The sequence below is a fragment of the Fundulus heteroclitus genome, chromosome 6, assembly GCF_011125445.2.
Source record: "Fundulus heteroclitus isolate FHET01 chromosome 6, MU-UCD_Fhet_4.1, whole genome shotgun sequence".
Classification (NCBI taxonomy): Eukaryota; Metazoa; Chordata; class Actinopteri; order Cyprinodontiformes; family Fundulidae; genus Fundulus; species Fundulus heteroclitus.
In genome coordinates this window covers 30,222,008-30,242,261 of record NC_046366.1, presented here as the reverse complement: position 1 = coordinate 30,242,261, position 20,254 = coordinate 30,222,008, and the positions used below count along the sequence as shown (strand labels likewise).

General features: G+C 44.6%; 1 protein-coding gene and 2 non-coding genes across 4 annotated transcripts; 2 read left to right on the top strand and 1 right to left on the bottom strand.

Moving 5' to 3' along the window:
- The first annotated feature begins 302 nt into the window (after positions 1 to 302).
- On the top strand, positions 303 to 421 carry LOC118563508. The gene has a single exon (XR_004931266.1). It is a non-coding gene; the product is annotated as a 5S ribosomal RNA (ribosomal RNA).
- Positions 422 to 1,520: 1,099 nt separating this feature from the next.
- LOC118563498 lies at positions 1,521 to 1,639 on the top strand. Its single transcript, XR_004931256.1, has one exon. It is a non-coding gene; the product is annotated as a 5S ribosomal RNA (ribosomal RNA).
- Positions 1,640 to 3,263: 1,624 nt separating this feature from the next.
- Positions 3,264 to 10,586, bottom strand: LOC118563485 (zinc finger MYM-type protein 1-like). 2 transcript variants are annotated; one of them, XM_036138578.1, is made up of 3 exons: positions 8,126 to 10,586; positions 4,927 to 5,013; positions 3,264 to 4,726 (listed from the first exon to the last, which is right to left on the bottom strand). In XM_036138578.1, exons 1-3 carry the CDS (start codon positions 8,232 to 8,234, stop codon positions 3,615 to 3,617), a joined length of 1,308 nt encoding a protein of 435 aa, XP_035994471.1. In that variant the 5' UTR covers positions 8,235 to 10,586; the 3' UTR covers positions 3,264 to 3,614. The 2 variants fall into 2 exon arrangements, with proteins under 2 accessions (XP_035994471.1, XP_035994472.1); XM_036138579.1 differs by lacking the exon at positions 8,126 to 10,586 and adding an exon at positions 5,703 to 5,831.
- Between the last annotated feature and the right edge of the window lie 9,668 nt (positions 10,587 to 20,254).

The window sequence follows — 20,254 nt, the reverse complement described above, 5'->3', positions numbered from 1 at the left end:
GACTGTGGAAAAGAGGCAAGCAAGCAGAAAGCCCGGACGGCTTCTGGACAACTTGGCCGTGCTTATTGACAAGGGGCAGAGGGGTTTTCCAGCAGGAGTAAAATGGAAGAGAATGACAAGTGATGTGGAATGTTCCTTGCAAGGACTAGTGGTTTTGTCAAGTTGGCATTTCCTATGAGAAAGAATTGGATGTGTAATGTAAAGGTGCAGTGGGCATGAATGAGTTTGTGGTGAGGTGCGTGCGAGGAAGGCAAGGAGCTGCTGTGTGACCCTTAAAGGGTGCGTGTGGCCCCTCCATCCTCGTTTACGGCCACACCACTCTGAACACGCCCGATCTCGTCTGATCTCGGAAGCTAAGCAGAGTCGGGCCTGGTTAGTACTTGGATGGGAGACCGCCTGGGAATACCAGGTGCCGTAAGCTTTTGCTGCACTTTGCCGCTTTTTCACACTTTATTTATCTGCAATCCTCACACACTCTGGCCCCTCCTCTTCAAATGTGTCTGTGCCAGTCCAGCCGGCATGTGGCAAAACACCCACACCGTGCCAGGCCACCAGCATTAAGCAGGGAGCAGCGCTCTTTCTACAATTTACAGCCCCTTCAGCTCCAAGCTCTCTCTCACAAACGCACGCACGCAGCTGAGGAAATGCACATAAAACCCACTCTTCCAACAAGCAGTAGCAGCACCGTCACATTCACTCTTTTCAAAGAGCACCAAATCAAACTTTGGTCAAAACTAAGAGGCTCTGGTTCCCTCTGCTGGACAAAAACCTTCAGCGCACTTGGGACAGCTCGGACTCTGGCAGTCAAACGCTGCTGAAGCGGCTCATCCTTAAGTCACCAAGCCCACAACAGAGGGGCTTCAGAACACAAGACTGTGGCAAAAGCCCACTGCCAAGTGTGCGCAGTGGCCACGTTGGCACAGGAGCTAAGAGTTTGGCCCTTCAACTGACGGGCTACTGGTTCAAATCCCCGCTGTCACCATCTCAGTCATGCCGTTCTTGGACAAGATGGTGGTGACCGCTGTACGGCTTCCGGCGGCCTCCCCCGGGGGCAGCTGTGGCGGTTAGGATGGGGCTGACCCCCGGCCAAGCGCTTTGGGGTGTGGGTTTAAAAAACTGAATGAATAAAACCAGCTAGAGGGAACAAATTGGGGGCTAAAAAAAAAAAAAAAAAAAAAAAAAAAAAAAACACACACACAAGCTGCCAAGAGAGCAGAGGACTGTGGAAAAGAGGCAAGCAAGCAGAAAGCCCGGACGGCTTCTGGACAACTTGGCCGTGCTTATTGACAAGGGGCAGAGGGGTTTTCCAGCAGGAGTAAAATGGAAGAGAATGACAAGTGATGTGGAATGTTCCTTGCAAGGACTAGTGGTTTTGTCAAGTTGGCATTTCCTATGAGAAAGAATTGGATGTGTAATGTAAAGGTGCAGTGGGCATGAATGAGTTTGTGGTGAGGTGCGTGCGAGGAAGGCAAGGAGCTGCTGTGTGACCCTTAAAGGGTGCGTGTGGCCCCTCCATCCTCGTTTACGGCCACACCACTCTGAACACGCCCGATCTCGTCTGATCTCGGAAGCTAAGCAGAGTCGGGCCTGGTTAGTACTTGGATGGGAGACCGCCTGGGAATACCAGGTGCCGTAAGCTTTTGCTGCACTTTGCCGCTTTTTCACACTTTATTTATCTGCAATCCTCACACACTCTGGCCCCTCCTCTTCAAATGTGTCTGTGCCAGTCCAGCCGGCATGTGGCAAAACACCCACACCGTGCCAGGCCACCAGCATTAAGCAGGGAGCAGCGCTCTTTCTACAATTTACAGCCCCTTCAGCTCCAAGCTCTCTCTCTCACAAACGCACGCACGCAGCTGAGGAAATGCACATAAAACCCACTCTTCCAACAAGCAGTAGCAGCACCGTCACATTCACTCTTTTCAAAGAGCACCAAATCAAACTTTGGTCAAAACTAAGAGGCTCTGGTTCCCTCTGCTGGACAAATACCTTCAGCGCACTTGGGACAGCTCGGACTCTGGCAGTCAAACGCTGCTGAAGCGGCTCATCCTTAAGTCACCAAGCCCACAACAGAGGGGCTTCAGAACACAAGACTGTGGCAAAAGCCCACTGCCAAGTGTGCGCAGTGGCCACGTTGGCACAGGAGCTAAGAGTTTGGCCCTTCAACTGACGGGCTACTGGTTCAAATCCCCGCTGTCACCATCTCAGTCATGCCGTTCATGGACAAGATGGTGGTGACCGCTGTACGGCTTCCGGCGGCCTCCCCCGGGGGCAGCTGTGGCGGTTAGGATGGGGCTGACCCCCGGCCAAGCGCTTTGGGGTGTGGGTTTAAAAAACTGAATGAATAAAACCAGCTAGAGGGAACAAATTGGGGGCAAAAAAAACACACAAGCTGCCAAGAGAGCAGAGGACTGTGGAAAAGAGGCAAGCAAGCAGAAAGCCTGGACGGCTGCTGGACAACTTGGCCGTGCTTATTGACAAGGGGCAGAGGGGTTTTCCAGCAGGAGTAAAATGGAAGAGAATGACAAGTGATGTGGAATGTTCCTTGCGAGGACTAGTGGTTTTGTCAAGTTGCCATTTCCTATGAGAAAGAATTGATGTGTAATGTAAAGGTGCAGTGGGCATGAATGAGTTTGTGGTGAGGTGCGTGCGAGGAAGGCAAGGAGCTGCTCTTTGACACTTAAAGCGTGCGTGTGGCCCCTCCATCCTCGTTTACGGCCACACCACTCTGAACACGCCCGATCTCGTCTGATCTCGGAAGCTGCACTATCACATTGCCTCTTTTCAAAAAGCACCAAATCAAACTTTGGTCAAAACTAAGAGGCTCTGGTTCCCTCTGCTGGACAAAACCCTTCAGCGCACTTGGGACAGCTCAGGCTCTGGCAGTCAAACGCTGCTCAGAGGCGGATCCAGGATTTTTCAAAGGGGTGGGTGCACCTAAGGGTCATGGGGTCACGGGGTCAAGACAATGTTAGGCTAAAAGACCAAAGATTACCATCTTCACTCTTTCACACTACCCTAATTATTCATCCAAGGGTTTTTAATTGGTAATTTTAATGGGTTAACATAAGTAGAATTATCATGATTACACTATTGTAATTAAAAAAGGATCTCTCGGTTTTTAAAGCATGCACATGGTTAAAAGGTAGTTTGAATAAAAAAATGATCCTTAACAATTAATCAAACAAGGAGTTTATTTCCAGAAATGATATTTACACAGAACATTAAATAAAAAAACCGAAAGACTTAGAACAGTTTGGTATGGTTCAAGTAAGACAAATGAGTTTTGAATATATTTTAACAAGATAAACTGTTGAAAAACAAAAAACAAAGTTAAACCAGACAAAGAATATTGTTCTCTACTACAAAATTTATGATTATGATAATGGGTTTACAAATGTCAACCTTATGGGATGCTTCTAGGCAAATATGTCAATGATTTTGTTGATTTCTAACTGAATGTCCTTGTGCACATACAAAAGTAGCTTTAACTTCTTAGCCAACAGTTCTTGATCTGCTGCAAGCCTTTCCTGGTTAATCTCAGACACCGAAGATTCAATCTTTTGCTGCCTCTTTGGTGAATACTTGAAAAAAATACCAACTAAAGCAACAGTTTAAAGCATACATTTGATATCCAGAACAGATGATGACTTGGATAATGCTAGGTTTAATTGGTGACTCGCACAGTGGAAGTACTCAGCTCTTGGGGATTCTTTGCAACAGTTTGCAGCACAACCATTTACTCTTCCTGCCATATTGCCAGCACCATCATAGCCTTGAGCACGACACAGTTTTGGATCTAGGCCAACTTTCTTTATAGAGGTCAACAGGTTTTTACACATTGCTTCCCCTGTTATGGAATCACATCCAGCAAAATCTATTAACCTTTCAAAAGGAATGCCATCTTTCACATAGCGAATACACACACCTAGTTCATAGTTTGAAACATCAGTGACCTCATCAGCTATTACAGCATAGTGTGGCCCCCATTTCTGATTCAGCACATCATGCACAATTGTGCTTTGAATATACTCTTTTATACAGTCAAGAAAATCGTTTTGAGATGTTTTAGAAATGTATTTTGCATTTTGACCGCATGAGTCCAAGTAGTTTTTAAGTGGGTCATCGCCTGCTTCTTGTCTGAACTTGAGAAGTGCAAGAAAGTTGCCTTTGTTTAGACTTTCTGATGTAGGATCGTCTCGGTGGCCTCTTAGGGCGAAGCCCTGACGCCCACACAGCTCTATACATTTTACAACTGATGAGAGGAACAGTCTATTTTCTGTAACATGTTTATACATCTCAGAATTCAACATGTAGTTAATCCTTGTTTGTTGACCATTCATTACATCCACAAATGCATGAAACTTTGCATCAGAACTCTGGTGGTATTGCAGTTGCGTGTGTGTTGTAATTTGTTCAGTGAACTTTCTCCAGTTAGTAAATGGTAGGTCCATCAAAATACTAGCCCTCCTACTCTGACTCTCAACAGGAAAGAAAATGCATGGCAAACAGTGCACGCCATCTTCCTGGGCAGAGTATGTTAAAAAGTCATACTTGTCCAGCCAGTCCCTCTGGCAAGTTCTTTTGGTCACCCCACTGGCTCTTCGGTTGTCTTTAAATTCTCTGGCAGGGAAACTGAAAGACTTGGGAAGTTTTCTGGTCTGAAGAAGCTGGAATTTTTCAGAGTCGTCCATTTCACTAATCCGGTCCTTGGCCTTTGATATATCTGTAATAACATTGATATTTACATTGTCAATTTTGTATGGGTGCTGGAGTTGTAAATCTGCCTACATGAAGCTTTTGTATAGTCTTGTTTTATTATGAAATAATTATGAAATATAAGATTTTAAGATTAAGCAAAAAAGTCAATCATGTAAAACAAAAAAAAAATTGTTTTGACATTGAAAAAATACAACTATTACTAACCTATGTCGTAAGTTTGGGGCAAATCCGCTTGGTTGAGTGCCCGCTCTTCAGTTGTCTTTACACCGAAACATGGTCCTTGTTGTTCATCTGGAAAAGAAAATAATTTTTGTGATCAGGTGAACCTTGTAATCTCAGGACCACAAAACAATTTTGTATTTATCGTAAATTATTAAATTCACTTAACACATTTCACCAGGTGCACAAAACTGAATTTACTTAAAAGTAAATTTTATTTTTATTACTAGAAACGTTCAACTTCTGAAGAAGTTGAAGAAGGCGCCTGCCTGGTGGTGTGCGTAACCATTAAAGGTAAAGCTGCTGAGTGTTGGTTAGGCTGAGCTTTTGTAGGGTGTAAGGTATATCTTTTAAGAGCTTGTAAGAATTATAAATGTGTCTCTCTCTGTATGTGGTGGAAAGGAAAATGTAAGCTGTTCAGATCGAATGCTGCTTATTTCAAATATGTTTGGTCGTTTAAAAATTATCCTTGGTTGTAGGCTTTTATTACTTGGGGATTTTAAATCAAATGTTTTTAGAGGTTCTTCTTAAGCAAAGGTTAGACAAGTGTTTGAAAAAAGATTTGTGTGCAGGAAGGCAAAATGTCTGTCTTCTATGTAAACTGTTGTCATTAAAGAAACATCAGAAAACACGGGGAAGACACTAAAACCAATTGAATCAGTGTGCTGACACTGTGGAAGGTAAGACAAATACCCCAAGATTTTCCAATATTTTAGCATTTAACCTTTTGCCACGGGTCAAAACGTAAGACAGGGCCTTACCTCCATTAGCACTCAGAGTCTCATTGGATTAGGCACTGAACAGCACCTGTGGTGACTACAGAGCCCAGCCCGGAAAGTCTGCAGCCATTTCAGCACTGGACATTTCTGTACCACATTCAATGTGTTTATGGGTAACATATGACAAAAAGGTGTGCTCAACATAATATTTAAATATGTTCATGTGACAAACAAAACCTACACCTTCTGGAAGTTGTAGCAACCAGATACTTAGCAACAACAAACTTATGTTTCCATTTTCAATGTTTGCTGTCTTTATCTGCATGGGTGGTTCTCCCTTGCATTGCTAGGAATTGTGGGGCCCTAGAATGAAACCATTACAAGCACTGTTCCAAAGTTGGCAACATTTTTTAAAAGAAGCCTTTTTCTATCATTGTGCACTTGTGAAATAAACTCCTAGTTTACTTAGACGCTTGCACTGCTTTTTCTGTTTTGTTACATTTGTTGTTTATTTGGATTTTTTAAGTTGCTTTCTTGTGGTTTTCCCATAATTTAGCATACATAACTTTTTGCAATGGAGTACTGTCGATCACAGGTCAAAAGCTTTGGTTATTTTGTCTTTAGCTCCAAAAAGGCACTTCTGACATTGACTGGTTTGGAGGGTCCTGACACAGAGTACTCCACATTATAAGTCCATACCTGGTATGTAGGTGGTCTTTATCCACCAACTCTGTTTTTAGTCTTCTCATTGGGAAGCTTTCCCCAATTTATTGAATAGATTCTTGGCAATTCTCAAAAGAATCTAGTTCTTGCTGTTGCCGGGGCACTGTTTAGGAGTAAATGTTTTCCTTTTGCTAAATTTTCTTTAACATGTTTGTATGTTTTATACATTTTGCATGTTAAACCTTGTACTAGTAACAAATAAACAGACATCAGTATACTGACAACATATTTATTAACTGAAAAAAAAAAACAGAACTTTAAACAGGCAATAATTGTTAAATTTACACCTACAACATGCTCTAGGATAAAGAGAACTCAAAGTAAAATGCATATATCATATCAAGTGGAATGGGCATTGTCTGTAAGAAACAGATCAGCTGTATCTTATAGGTGATGCCAATGACACGTCATTGTTTTCTGTGTCCTGCATGAGGGCAGCTGTGGAATGTTCTTTTATAACCAAATGGCCAATCTTAATTAAAAAAATATATATATAAAAAGGTTACAGTTAACAGACCACAGTCTGTTAACTGTGTGTAAGTATAAGAGATATCAAAATAATTCTTTCACTGTGAATATCAGCAGGCTTTTGAGGACAATGGTGCTCATTTTTATGTTTGTACAAAAATCGGTGTAGGCACAGTGACCATGTAAAAAAGTGCATAATTTTTACTTTTGAAAACTTTTAAAACTATTGAAACTCATGTCGGCTAGCACGGTTTATTGTTCTGTGTGAATGACAAGAGACCACAACAAATGCGCCTGCTAATGAGCCAACAGCTGACAGGAGAAGGTCTGCATCGAAGCAGCATGGAAAATTGGTGTTCTTAAAACATGAATAAATACTTCAATGTAGCATGAAAAAATTAAATATGTGAATAAAAAAAAGTTAAAGGCATGAGGTGAACTGTATTGATTTAAATTGAAATACAGTTGTTTAAAGCCAAAGGCAAATTAAATATTGGGTCAAAATGTAACTCTCTGAAATTGGCACAGCTTGGATTCGAACCTGGGATCTTCTGCATGGCAGCCCGAGACCTAACCCACTCGACCGAAACACCTGTGCCATGCTCAGCCGTGCATTTTTGTTCCAACCGTAAGCCGAAATGGCGTCAAGTACAAAAAGCCCTCATCGCGGCGTCGAGACGAACGTTTCGATATATAGTATGTGGGGGTAGACCCTACGGTTCGGGCTGTATTGACGGTGACGGAAGAAAGATTTGGAATAATTTTAAAGAAACCCTTATTAGGTGCATAGTATAAGGCCTCCGCCATGCATTTTCAACGCATAGGCGGGCGCCTAATAAAATATTAAATGCACTCAAAACAAATAACACCAGATCGGTAGTTATATCACAATGTTAACTAGACTCCCTTAGACTCTAAGCATGTGCTTAGAGCATTCATTGATTTGGATCCTTACCAATTGATAATAGTAATGTTTTCATAAAGGATACCATTCTTATTTTTAACAGTACAACACGTGGTACTAACAGGTTTAGACCCAAAAATACACACTACAAAATAACTATTGTATGCATGTCAATGGCAACTAATTTTGCTTATTTCTTTGATTGTACACTCTTTTTATTACTTATCAAACACTGCAATTTTCATAACTTTCCCGTTACTGGTAAAAGTATTCCGACAATTGCATTACTTTGCAACTTTAAACAACTTGTTTATCAACAATCAACAATGTTTGTTTTCTCATTATCAACATTTTCTAGCAATAATCATACCTTTTTTCTGTGTGTCTCCAATATCTGGACGTTCATACAGGTCAACGCTGTGGTCATGTTCTGTAGTTGTGCCAGGTCCACTGAAGAATAGAAAACAAGATATAAACATTTCAATCTTTGTTATTTAGATTATAGATATAAGCCTACACTTTGGATTTATTACTACAACACGACAAAACTTCTGAAGTCGCTTGTTTATGCTCTCAACTGCCGCACTACAGACAATGGCGGAAATATCCCTCTGCCTCATAATGTTATGGTGAAAACTGTAATTTTTTTTCACTTTTTCCCTCTGCATTGGAACATCCAACGGCCACGCACGTGGTCACTGTTGCTTAAACAAGAGCTCTAACAAATTTCCTCCCGAAAATCCAAAGTAATTGTTGATCGGAGCTGTGCACAACGGTTGTAGCTTGCAGAGCGCAGCAACGCACAGAGACGTCACAGGATGTGATGTCGACTATTAGTACTTAATATGGCTGCTCTTTACACAGTGATCGAGACGACAATTTATGCTTTTATTTCCTTATCGATTAACACTAAGTTCATGAAATCACCACAAACATTTTAGTTTAAGATATAGCTAATGATCCTTGTTGACCGGACTTCTTTTTTAATTTGCCTGTCGTCGGCCGCCGGGTTTCGGTCGGCTCTTTTTTTTTCTGGCTACATATGTTCACTGTTTACAAATCAAAAAATCATGTAAATTTGCGGTTATTTAGAAAAAGTGAAAAAGTTGTTTTCTACTTACCCTTCTGTTTGATTGGATAAGAATTTCAAAAGAGATGGTTGTCTGGTTTTCTTGTTTGGCCTTACATCGTCTCCTTTTTCCAGGTCTCCTCGTGCTCGCTTCAACACCATTGTGGTATCACTGAATCGCATCGTGTTGCAACGCTGCGTTATTACAGCGCCCAGGTCTCGCATGGCGAGACCAGGGCGTTGCAATTCAAATTCATGCTGATATCCGGTGTCTCAACCGTCACGTTGGTGTCATAGCGCATTCTAGATGACCGGTAATGGCTACTAATCTTAATTCTATGAAGGATGTTTAAGATTTCGGCCTCTTAAAAAAAAAATTACTTTTGGTCTCCCAAAGGGGGATGCGCGCGCCCCCCGCGACCCTGCCTTAATCCGCACCTGCGCACACAGCTGATGAAACGCACATAAAAGCCACTCTTCCAACAAGCAGCAGCACCGTAACATTCACTCTTTTTAAAAGAGCACCAAATTAAACTTTGGTCGAAACTAAAAGGCTCTGGCTCCCTCTGCTGGACAAAAACCTTCAGCGCACTTGGGACAACTCAGGCTCTGGCAGTCAAACGCTGCTGAAGCGGCTCCTCCTTAAGTCACAAAGCCCAATCAAAATTTTGGCTCACACATGCCAGAAGATAAAATGCACACTGCTTTGAATGGAAACCTGCCAAATTCTGAGCTGGACACAAAACTCTGGGCACAAAGCTCCGGTCCAGACTCACCACACACAACTTTAAGGCTGCGTTCAAACGTCATAGGAAGTTTTTTTTATTTTACTCTTTTGCGACCCGCATCCGTCTCTTATCTTAGTGGGACCGGCCCAATTCCCATCTTTTAATCCCCCCCCCTAAAAAAATAAAGTCTGATTGGTGCCACTTTCATATGTGCTACTAATTGAGATATGTATGGGATATTTTTCTAAGTGTGTGCAGTCTGGACGGTCGTGTGGCTTTTTTTTGTTTTTTTCCTTCTTTCACGTCACTCTCCTGCCTCTTATTGCACGTCCACGCACAGCAGCGGCTGGTAGCGCTCCATAAAGACCGTTGTTAATAGCGGTGCTGCTTTCTTCTTACATTACTTGGTCTCACTACGATGTGGTCTTAATATTGTGGGCTCCCATTGCTCAACAGCTTTCTGATAATAGCAAGGAGAGATGGCGGCGTTTTTTTTTTATTATTTTGAATAGAACTTTATTGACCACTTCTAGAAACAATTACGTTCACCGGCACTTCCGTAAACAGTGCGCCGCTCTGTGACGTCTGCCTCTGGTGTCTGCGCGTGCCGGTGGCTTTGCGGCCTTGAAGCGTGACAGAAGTATGGTGGAGGTGGCATTTAATGACAGTATGAACGTCCAGCCCCAAAAAATCCCATTGAGCAAAAAAGGGGAATTGAGCATCAAGAGCTGCGGTGTGATGGTAGCCTAAGGTCCTGTGGCGGCACATCCACAGCGAGTCACGCCACACCGCCACCTGTCTCTAAACACTGACTTCCGGCGGCGCCCCTGGCGGCAGCAGCCGAACACAGCTCTGTACCAACTCGCGGACTTTTTGCATAAAAATGCATAAAAATGCCGCCAAACTCGCTGGAAACCACTCATCTACCCAGCCGATCAGTACTTGACCGCGAGCGCCTGTTGGAGTTGCGATCAAGTTGTGTTTTTGGACTTTTAAATACCACGCTCGACTGCTTACGTGACTGTGGCGTCCTACGGAAACCAGCCCCGGAGGCCTGTGAAGCGGCGGCCTCGACGAGCAGCTCACGCCGGAGGAGAGCGACGCGGAAGCGGTGTAGCCGGCTGAAGAAGCGCGGGTGCCGAGGAGGTTTAGCAGCGAGGCTAAAGGCTAACCCATTCAGACCGCCGCTACCATCCATCTGGCTTTCCAACGTTCGCTCACTGGACAACAAAATGGACCATTTACAACTCGAGCTCTCTACAAAGAGAGAGTTCAGGGACTGCTGCGCTCTCATTCTGACCGAGACATGGCTTTCATCATCAATCCCAGACAACGCCGTTAGCCTGGAGGGGCTAGCTACTTTCCGCGCCGACAGACAGAACTCTGCGGTAAGACCCGAGGGGGCGGACTCTGCGTTTACATCAATAACACCTGGTGTAAAAATGCTAGATTAGTCACAAGTTTCTGCTCTCCGGACATTGAGCTTATGATTATTAGCTGCAGACCTTTTTATCTGCCTAGAGAGTTCACTGTTGTTATCATCGCAACGGTTTACGTCCCTCCCAGCGCAAACACAACAGAGGCTATGACTGTTCTCTATCGGACTATCTCTGAGCTGCAATCTGCACACACAGAGGGTGTTTTCATCATTGCTGGGGATTTTAACCAGGCAAATATGAAAACTGTTCTCCCTCATTTTTACCAACACGTGGATTTTGCAACTCGGGGAGAGAACACTCTAGACCTAGTTTACACAAACATAAAAGGAGCATTCAGAGCAGCCCCCCGCCCCCACCTGGGCTCTTCAGACCACCTTTCTGTGATGCTAATTCCTGCATACAGGCCCCTGCTGATCAGAGCAAAACCTACAGCGAGGCAGGTGAGGGTGTGGACTGAGGGAGCAATAGAGGCGCTCCAGGACTGTTTTGAGTGCTCTGACTGGAACATGTTCAAAGCTGCAGCAACTTATAGGACAAGATCAACATTGATGAGTACGCCATGACCGTGTCAGCCTACATCAACAAATGCATTGAGGACGTCAGCACCACCAAGACCATCATCACCCGAGCCAACCAACGACCCTGGATTACTGCGGAGGTCCGTCAAGCGCTAAAAGCACGGAACTCAGCCTTCAAGTCTGGTGACAAGGAGGCTCTGAGGACAGCGAGAGCCAACCTGAACCGTGCCATCAGGCTTGCAAAGCGGAACCACAGCCAGAAAATCCAGGAGCTTTTCCACGATGCCAGCAACACCAGGAGCATGTGGAAAGGCATCCGGGCGATCACTGAATACAACACGCCCTCCCCCCCGGTGGGTGAAGTTGATGCTGACTTCCTCAATGGACTAAATAACTTCTTTGGGAGGTTTGAGGCACTAAACAGCACTCCAGCAGTGAAAGCTGTTCCCCATCAGGAAGAGGAGGTCCTCTGCCTTGACACTGCCGACGTGTTGAAGACTCTGAGGAGAGTCAACCCGCGAAAGGCCCCAGGCCCCGACAACATACCTGGGCGGGTGCTCAAAGAGTGTGCAGGTCAGCTGGCTGGTGTCCTCACAGACATTTTTAACACCTCGCTGGACCAAGCCACAGTGCCAGCATGCTTCAAGTCTGCCTCCATCATTCCGGTGCCAAAGAAACCTCAAGTCACCTGTTTCAACGACTACCGGCCTGTTGCACTGACTCCCATCATGATGAAGTGCTTTGAAAGGCTGGTGAAGGAACACATCGTCTCCAGTCTCCCCCCAACACTCGACCCGTTCCAGTTTGCCTACCGACGGAACCGCTCCACTGAGGACGCCATCTCCTCTGCTCTTCACCTGAGCCTGGCACACCTGGAGGAGAAGAACACGCACGTGCGGATGCTGTTCCTGGACTTCAGTTCAGCGTTCAACACCATCATCCCACAGCATCTGGTGGGAAAACTGGAGCATCTGGGCTTCAGCACACCCCTTCGCAACTGGCTGCTGGACTTCCTAACCAACAGACCTCAATCAGTCCGGGTCGGACAGAACACCTCCAATGTCATCACCCTCAGCACGGGCTCCCCTCAGGGCTGCGTCCTGAGCCCCCTGCTGTTCACTCTGATGACACACGACTGCGTCCCCAGGTTCACCACCAATCACATCGTGAAGTTTGCGGACGACACAACGGTGGTGGGCCTGATCAGAGACGACAACGACCAGGACTACAGAGAGGAGGTGGAGCAGCTGGTGGGCTGGTGCAGAGACAACAGCCTGATCCTGAACGTGGAGAAGACGAAGGAGATCATCGTCGACTTCAGGAAGAACCGGCCTCACCATGCTCCACTGCTCATCAACAGCTCAGCTGTGGAGGTGGTCAGCAGCACCAAGTTCCTGGGGGTGCACATCACGGACAACCTCAGCTGGACTATGAACACCATGTCACTGGTGAAGAGGGCACAGAAGCGACTGTACTTTCTGCGGAGGATGAGGAGAGCCCGCCTGCCCCCGCCCATTCTCACGACCTTTTACAGAAGCACCATAGAGAGTATTCTGACCAGCTGTCTCTCTGTGTGGTGTGGAGGCTGCAGTGCCTCCGACTGGAAGAACGTGAGGAGAGTGGTGAGGACAGCAGAAGGGATCATCGGGGCTCCTCTTCCCTCCATTAAAGACATTTCATCGCAGCGCTGTGTGTCTCGAGCCCGTAACATCATCAGGGACCCCTCACACCCCCACCATAGACTATTCTCCCTGCTGCCCTCTGGAAAGAGGTTCCGCAGCATCCGTTGCAGGTCCACCAGGTTCTGCAAAAGCTTTTTCCCTGCTGCCATCAGACTGTTGAACTGCTGAAGTATAAAAACGGACTGTGTACCACACTCGACCCGCTAATTTGCACATATGTATGTATCCTTCAATATCGCTGCTGCACTTTTTCCGGAAACGTACTGCAAAACTGTTTACAATGCAACTGTCTATTGTTAAATCACTGCTGCACCTTACTGCATATTTGTTTACATTGCTTACATTGTCTTTACATTTAAATCTGCCTACTGCTCACTGCTGCACCTTATCCGAAAGTTAAATTGAAAGTTATCCTGTATTTGACTGTGATTTACCACTGCATTTTTCTTATCCTGTACTGTAAATTCACTGCGAGGTATCCTGTAGAGTTACTGCAATCTTTCTGAGCTGTATGAAAAAACGAAATTTCGTTCTGTATGCACTCTGTGCTACAAAATGACAATAAAGAAAGTCTAAGTCTAAGTCTAAGTCTAAGTCATTTAACCCACAGCACTAAATCCACAGCAGCGGTGCTTTAGAACACAAGACTGTGGCTGTGGCAAAAGCCCACTGCCAAGTGTGCGCAGTGGCCATGTTGGCACAGGAGCTAAGAGTTTGGCCCTTCAACTGACGGGCTACTGGCTCAAATCCCCGCTCTCACCATCTCAGTCACGGCGTTGTTACGGCCCACCCACCACCGAAGGAGGGGAGGGTAACACGACAACCACAAATATGAGACGGGAGCCTGGTGAATGTTGTAAAATAAATAACAGGATTTATTGTTTATACAAAAACAATCCCACAAAAGAAGTTTTACAAACCGAGGGGGGAAGGGGTGGGAGTAAAGAGACCACTAGACTGTGCCAAACAAATCAAAACAACCCTTACCTTCTACCATCTAAGCTAAGCAAAAATAAAAACAAAAAAACCTTACTATCCTAAACTAACAAAACAGCTCACAGAACTTTACATAGGTGGCACCAGCCTACTTACCTAGTGTCTCTAACAGAGATTTACCTACGTGCTGGAAATGTATGGGGTCCCCAAACTTACCTATTCTCTAAACTCCCACCACCACATCTTACACAACAGAGAGCCAAGCAACATCAAAAGTTTGTTTGCTTGATTGTCAGCTTTCATCCGCCCTTCCAGCTGGCCTCAGCTTAACACCTTATATGGCGGTTGTCTTGAGTCTTGATTGGCTCCTTGATCCATGAACCAATTTGGGCAAGTGGCCCAAGCCTGTACACCCAACCTAAGGGGAAAACAGAAAACAAGAGGGGAGGGGGAGAAACACCACAAACATGTCCTGTAGACATGTAACAGCGTCCTCGGACAAGACGGTGGGGACCGCTGTACGGCTTCCGGCGGCCTCCCCCGGGGGCAGCTGTGGTGGTTAGGATGGGGCTAACCCCCGGCCAAGCGCTTTGGGGTGTGGGTTTAAAAAAGTGAATGAATAAAACCAGCTACAGGGAACAAATTGGGGGCTAAAAAAAAAAAACACACAAGCTGCCAAGAGAGCAGAGGACTGTGGAAAAGAGGCAAGCAAGCAGAAAGCCTGGACGGCTGCTGGACAACTTGGCCGTGCTTATTGACAAGGGGCAGAGGGGTTTTCCAGCAGGAGTAAAATGGAAGAGAGTGACAAGTGATGTGTAATGTTCCTTGCAAGGACTAGTGATTTTGTCAAGTTTCCATTTCCTATGAGAAAGAAAGTGATGTGTGATGAATGAAATTGATGTGTAATTGTAAAAGTGCAGTGGGCATGAATGAGTTTGTAGTGAGGAAACGGACAAACAAAAATGAATGAAAAATATGAGAAGGAAAATACTGTGCACATAGAAATCGAAGGAGAAGAGAAGATTTCAGCTCCGGAGTTGAAGAATATCCGGCTTTTGTGTGGGGGATTGTTGGCGTGTCGCTTGTTAACCGACACTACATATGAAGTTACCATGAGTACTATCACGGTAAAAAAGAGACTCTTAAACGGTTTCAAAATTGGATGCACTAGGAAAATGGCCAAAGAACTGGTTAATGACGAGCTAGTTGTCTCTTTTCAGGGCTCCCTGCCAACATCACGGATAAAGAAATTTTAGAAAAGCTTCAGGGTTGAGGGGTGTCGGCAGTGTCGCCGATTAGGCGTCGGGTGTGGCCAGGAACTAAGGTGGCAGATGGAACAAGGTTTGTTAAAGTAAAATTTACAGATGCTGTACAATCTCTACCTTATTCTGCTAAGTTTAACACAGCTATGGATCCGGAATACTTCAGGGTGATTCATGATCGACAAGAGAAAGTTTGTAGAATCTGTATTCAGCCTGGTCACATTTTGAGAGAATGTCCTGAATTTTTATGTCATTCCTGCGGAGTCCAGGGGCATTATGTGAGGGAATTCTCAAAGAGAAAGATTATGGAAACCTGTAAAATTTGTTACAATAAAGTAAACATGTGTATTTGTAATTCTAGTGAGTCGGAAGATCAAGATCAGGGTCCTGTTCACCTAAATGCAGGAAATGAATGCGGGAGTGACTTTGAGATGGAGGAGGGTCTGGGGGACGGTGGCGCAGGTGGTAAAGCAGGGGGAGACACGCAGGCAGAAGCTCCGCTGCTGAGCTCTGCGCTGGCAAGTGTAGCCGACGAGGAGGGAGGCTCACAGGCGGATGCTCCTCCGGACTCTGCTTCGGAAATTGATGGTGGGGGGGAGCGGGGAGAAGTTGCTGCTCTTCCTCCCGCAATGGAAGTAAAGGAAACTGCCACGACTACAGTTCTGTCACCCAATCACTTGCAGTCTTTTCAGACTCCTCTGGAAAATTTACCGCAAATGCTCAAAATACTGCCTGATATGGAGACGGACCTTGATCTTGATATTTCGACAATTGTAGGAACGAGGAAAAGACTTGCAGAGCTTGTGGGGAAAAGACCAAAAAGGTTGACTAAGAAATAAAAATGTTTAGGTTTCACTTATACCGGGTCTTCTCTTGCTTAATGCCCGTGGGCTCCGCAGAGAAGAAAAAATTGCCGCAGTTATTTTTCAGTCTTGTTTTGACATTTTGTGTTTACAACAAACAAAGTGGGACTTGTGTGGGAGTTGTGCGGGGGGAGTGGCTATTTTCCTGCGGGAGGGAGTGTGTCAGGACAGTAAATTAATTTTTAAGGATAAGGAAGGAAAATATGTTATAATAGATTTCTTTAAAAATAATAAATACCATAGACTCATTAATATACATGCACCTAGTAACGAAATAAAGAGGAAACAGTTTTTTGAAAATATAAGAAAATGGATCACGCACGATTGCATTATTGTAGGGGATTTTAATGTTTCTTACAAAAACGGATATCTCGAGTAATTGTGTTTTCTCCGAAGACTCCAGCAGGAGTGCATTATTTGATTTAATTTCGAATAATGGTTTGACAGACCTCTGGAGGTTATTTAATCCTAGCAAAAAAAGTTTACTAGAAAACGGATTGTGCTAGGAAAACTCAAGCAGTCTAGACTTGATTTGTGCCTAATTTCGTCTTCTCTTGTCCCAGAGGTGTCGTCCTGTCTCATCAGAGAGACAGCCTGGAGCGACCATTCTTTCTTGGAGGTTGGGATGGGACGGGGCATCAGAAATGGCGGTCTCTGGTGCCTGAATGCGGTTCTTCTTCAAGATGGCAAATACAGAGGCCTCCTGGAGGCAGGCTGGTATTTACACCTTAGAACAGGTGTTAAATGCAGAGGGTGCAGTGGATGTTGACAGGGTATTTGAGCAGTTTAGAGCAGCACATCTTTCCGTTAGAAAGAGTGCACTAACGAGTAGCTGTCGAACTGTCCAAATGGCTGTGCCAGCGCACTGGCTTCCAAAGGCTGACAATTCAGGGCGACAAACTGGTACAGGATGATTCCCTCAATTTCATTCTCCCTATGGATGGTAAGCAGAAACCAATCAGCGAAACAACAAAAATTTGGTCCAACATTTTGGTTTCGCTCGTCACATACGAGCCGACCTCGCATAAGTAGTGGCTACTTCTGTTTCCACATAGGGACATATATAGAATACGGTCATACTTTCCGTGCAAACTAAATAGCCACCAGGCTAATAATACTGACTTTCTTTTGAGGCATAGGAGAATTTTCCCAGGTGTCATCTTGCACCAAATCGATAAGGCAAGGTACAGCAGCGACTGCACAGTTTGCTTCTCAGACCCTGAGACGCTGGAACATCTTTCTTCGCTGCCCTGGCCGCACCCTTTTCTGGCAGAGGGTCCGTGGACTTCTGTGACATCTCACCAGCGATGAAGCACGTGGTTCAGTAATGAGACTGGGTGCGAACGTTTGGAATCACGGAGCCCTGGGAGCGCCTGGGTAAAAAGCAACACGTGCTTTGTAATATGCTGCTCTCTATTGCTAGACACTCCATCTATATTTCCAGGAATTACAAACTTTATGAGGGAAAGACAGTGGATTGATGGAAGCTCTTCGTTGGACTGATACAAACACATCTGAGATCTGTGGACATCAGCCGGGACCTATGTGGGCACATATTTGAGCCGCTAGAGGCTTGCCAGCATGGTGGAGGATGGACTTTGTAGGAAACCTATGCATTGCTGGAGGCTTCACCCTCAAGGTAATAGGATCTGCATGAACCTTTTGATTCTTTTTTGTCAGTTATTTTGATGTACTACCAGTAAACCGCTAATATACTTTTCTCTTTTGGGAAACTGACTTTTTGGGGTTGTGAAAACGTAACCACCGTTTTGGCACACTTTTTTTAGGCCCTTAGTGGTTGGTTTTTCTGTTGCCTGCGAATAAGTGAAAATGTCTTTTACTGACATTGGATTGGGTTTTGTACACATGTTCTTTTCTTTTTTTGAGTTGGCAGTGATGTCCAGTTTTAGGAAGGCTTTAAAACGCCCTTAAGTGCCTTTTGAATAATGTTGTGCTTTAACTTCTCTGGCTGAGATCCTGTCAACACATTTGTCTCTTTTGGATACTTTTTCATAAGATAAAAAAAAAAAAACCCAAATAAACACGCCGGATCTCGTCTGATCTCGGAAGCTAAGCAGAGTCGGGCCTGGTTAGTACTTGGATGGGAGACCGCCTTGGAACAGTGTCCGAAATTAACTTCCTGATTCACTGGCCAAGTTGGCCGGTAGATGTAAAAAAAAAAAAAAAAAAAAAAAAAAAAAAAACGGCCAGGCATATTTTTTACTGGCCAAAATATTAATCCTGACCAGATCTCTCAACCCTTATCAAAAATTAAGAGTGAGAATAGGTTTATTTTCCGGGGCGTGATTGGCGGCGTGGCAGACTGGACCCTGGAAGAGAAATCTTTGTTTCCTACCTTTGATAGGAAAATTTTAAGTTTATTATAAAAGGCACAATATGAATTATCAAATTCACATCCAGGCAATAAAAAACACTACGGAATATCATTCTATCCATGTTGGTCTTATTTGTGAATGAGGCGGAGTTTCATCAAGCATATACATCCTAACATTGTCCTTTCAGCTGCAACACTTAAAGCACGCAGGGTTCACGCTGCGTCTTTAAAGCATGATCCAGCTGCTAGATTTTACCCTGGTGCACTGCGCGTGAGGGATAAACAGTGGGAGAATGCATAAAGACTGTAAAGGGATCCTTTAGAGGGGAGAAATGTTAAGTTCCCTAAAATGACCTTTAAAAGTTCGCACTTAAATTACATGTAACGTAATTTTGCGCACCTGAATTCAAGCGCAAGGCACCATGGCCACCGAAGCACCGCTGTGTCTTTAAAGACAAAAGAGCATGAAAAACAGTTACTATCATATTGACTTTAATTAGGACATTTTGGTACCAGTGGAAGGACATTAAACACCCCCCCCCCCCCCGAAGTACCTGGCTCCGGGGGGTGTGGTGGGGTGGGGGGAGCGGCGAAGCAGAGAAACACAGCACACGTAGTTAAAAGAAAATGCAGGATAAATAAGAACGAAACTTATAGACAGACTAATTGGTGTTTTAGACTGCATCTGGTTAGCAGAACTGATTCAGCGTGCAGCCATGACTGGTTCTGAATGTGAAAGAAGCTGAACCAGCTCCGTAGAAGGCAGGTCTAGACTGAGCTCTGGATGGACAGAGCTGTGAACGGATCATCCGCAGCCCAGATGGGTTTTGTTATTTTCATGTTATTTTTATTTTATTTGGTACAAACATTTACTCACCATGTGGCAGCTAGCCCTCTGAAATTCACTCGCTAAACGGGAAATTTACCCGCATTTGGCGACTGGCGAGTGTTCATTTCGGACCCTGCCTGGGAATACCAGGTGCCGTAAGCTTTTGCAGCACTTTGCCACTTTTTCACACTAAACACTCTGAGTTAATTAATAATCAAGGACAGAAAGCAACTGATATCGCAAGTATTTTAGAAAACTGTTCAAGATTTTTATTCGCAGCTTTTTACAAGTGGTAATGTTGCGGAAGATAAAATCAATAAGGTTGTTGAAGTCATCCATTCCTCCCTCTCCAAGGAAGATAGTCTTTGCTGTGATGCTCCTATAACAGAAGAGGAAATTCAGTTTGCTACAAATTCTTTAAACCGCAATAAAAGTCCAGGACACGATGGCATTTCGGCTGAATTTTACAAACAATTCAAAAATCAAATTAGTAAAATTTTATTGAAAGTTTTTTCAGTCATGGAGCAAATAGCCTGTACACCCAAGACTTTTGCACAGGGAGTCATTACCCTTTTTTACAAAAATAAAGGGAATCGAAACGACCTTGAAAACTATAGACCCATCAGTTTATTAAATACAGACTACAAAATATATGCAAAATATTAGCTCATAGGTTAAAAATGGTCGCAGGTAGCATTCAGGGGCGGATCCAGGATTTTTCAAAGGGGGGTGCGCACCTCAGGGTCATGGGGTCAAGGGTCATGGGGTCGAGACAATGTGAGGCTAAACGACCAAAGAATGCCATCTTTATTCTTTCACACTACCCTAATTATTCATC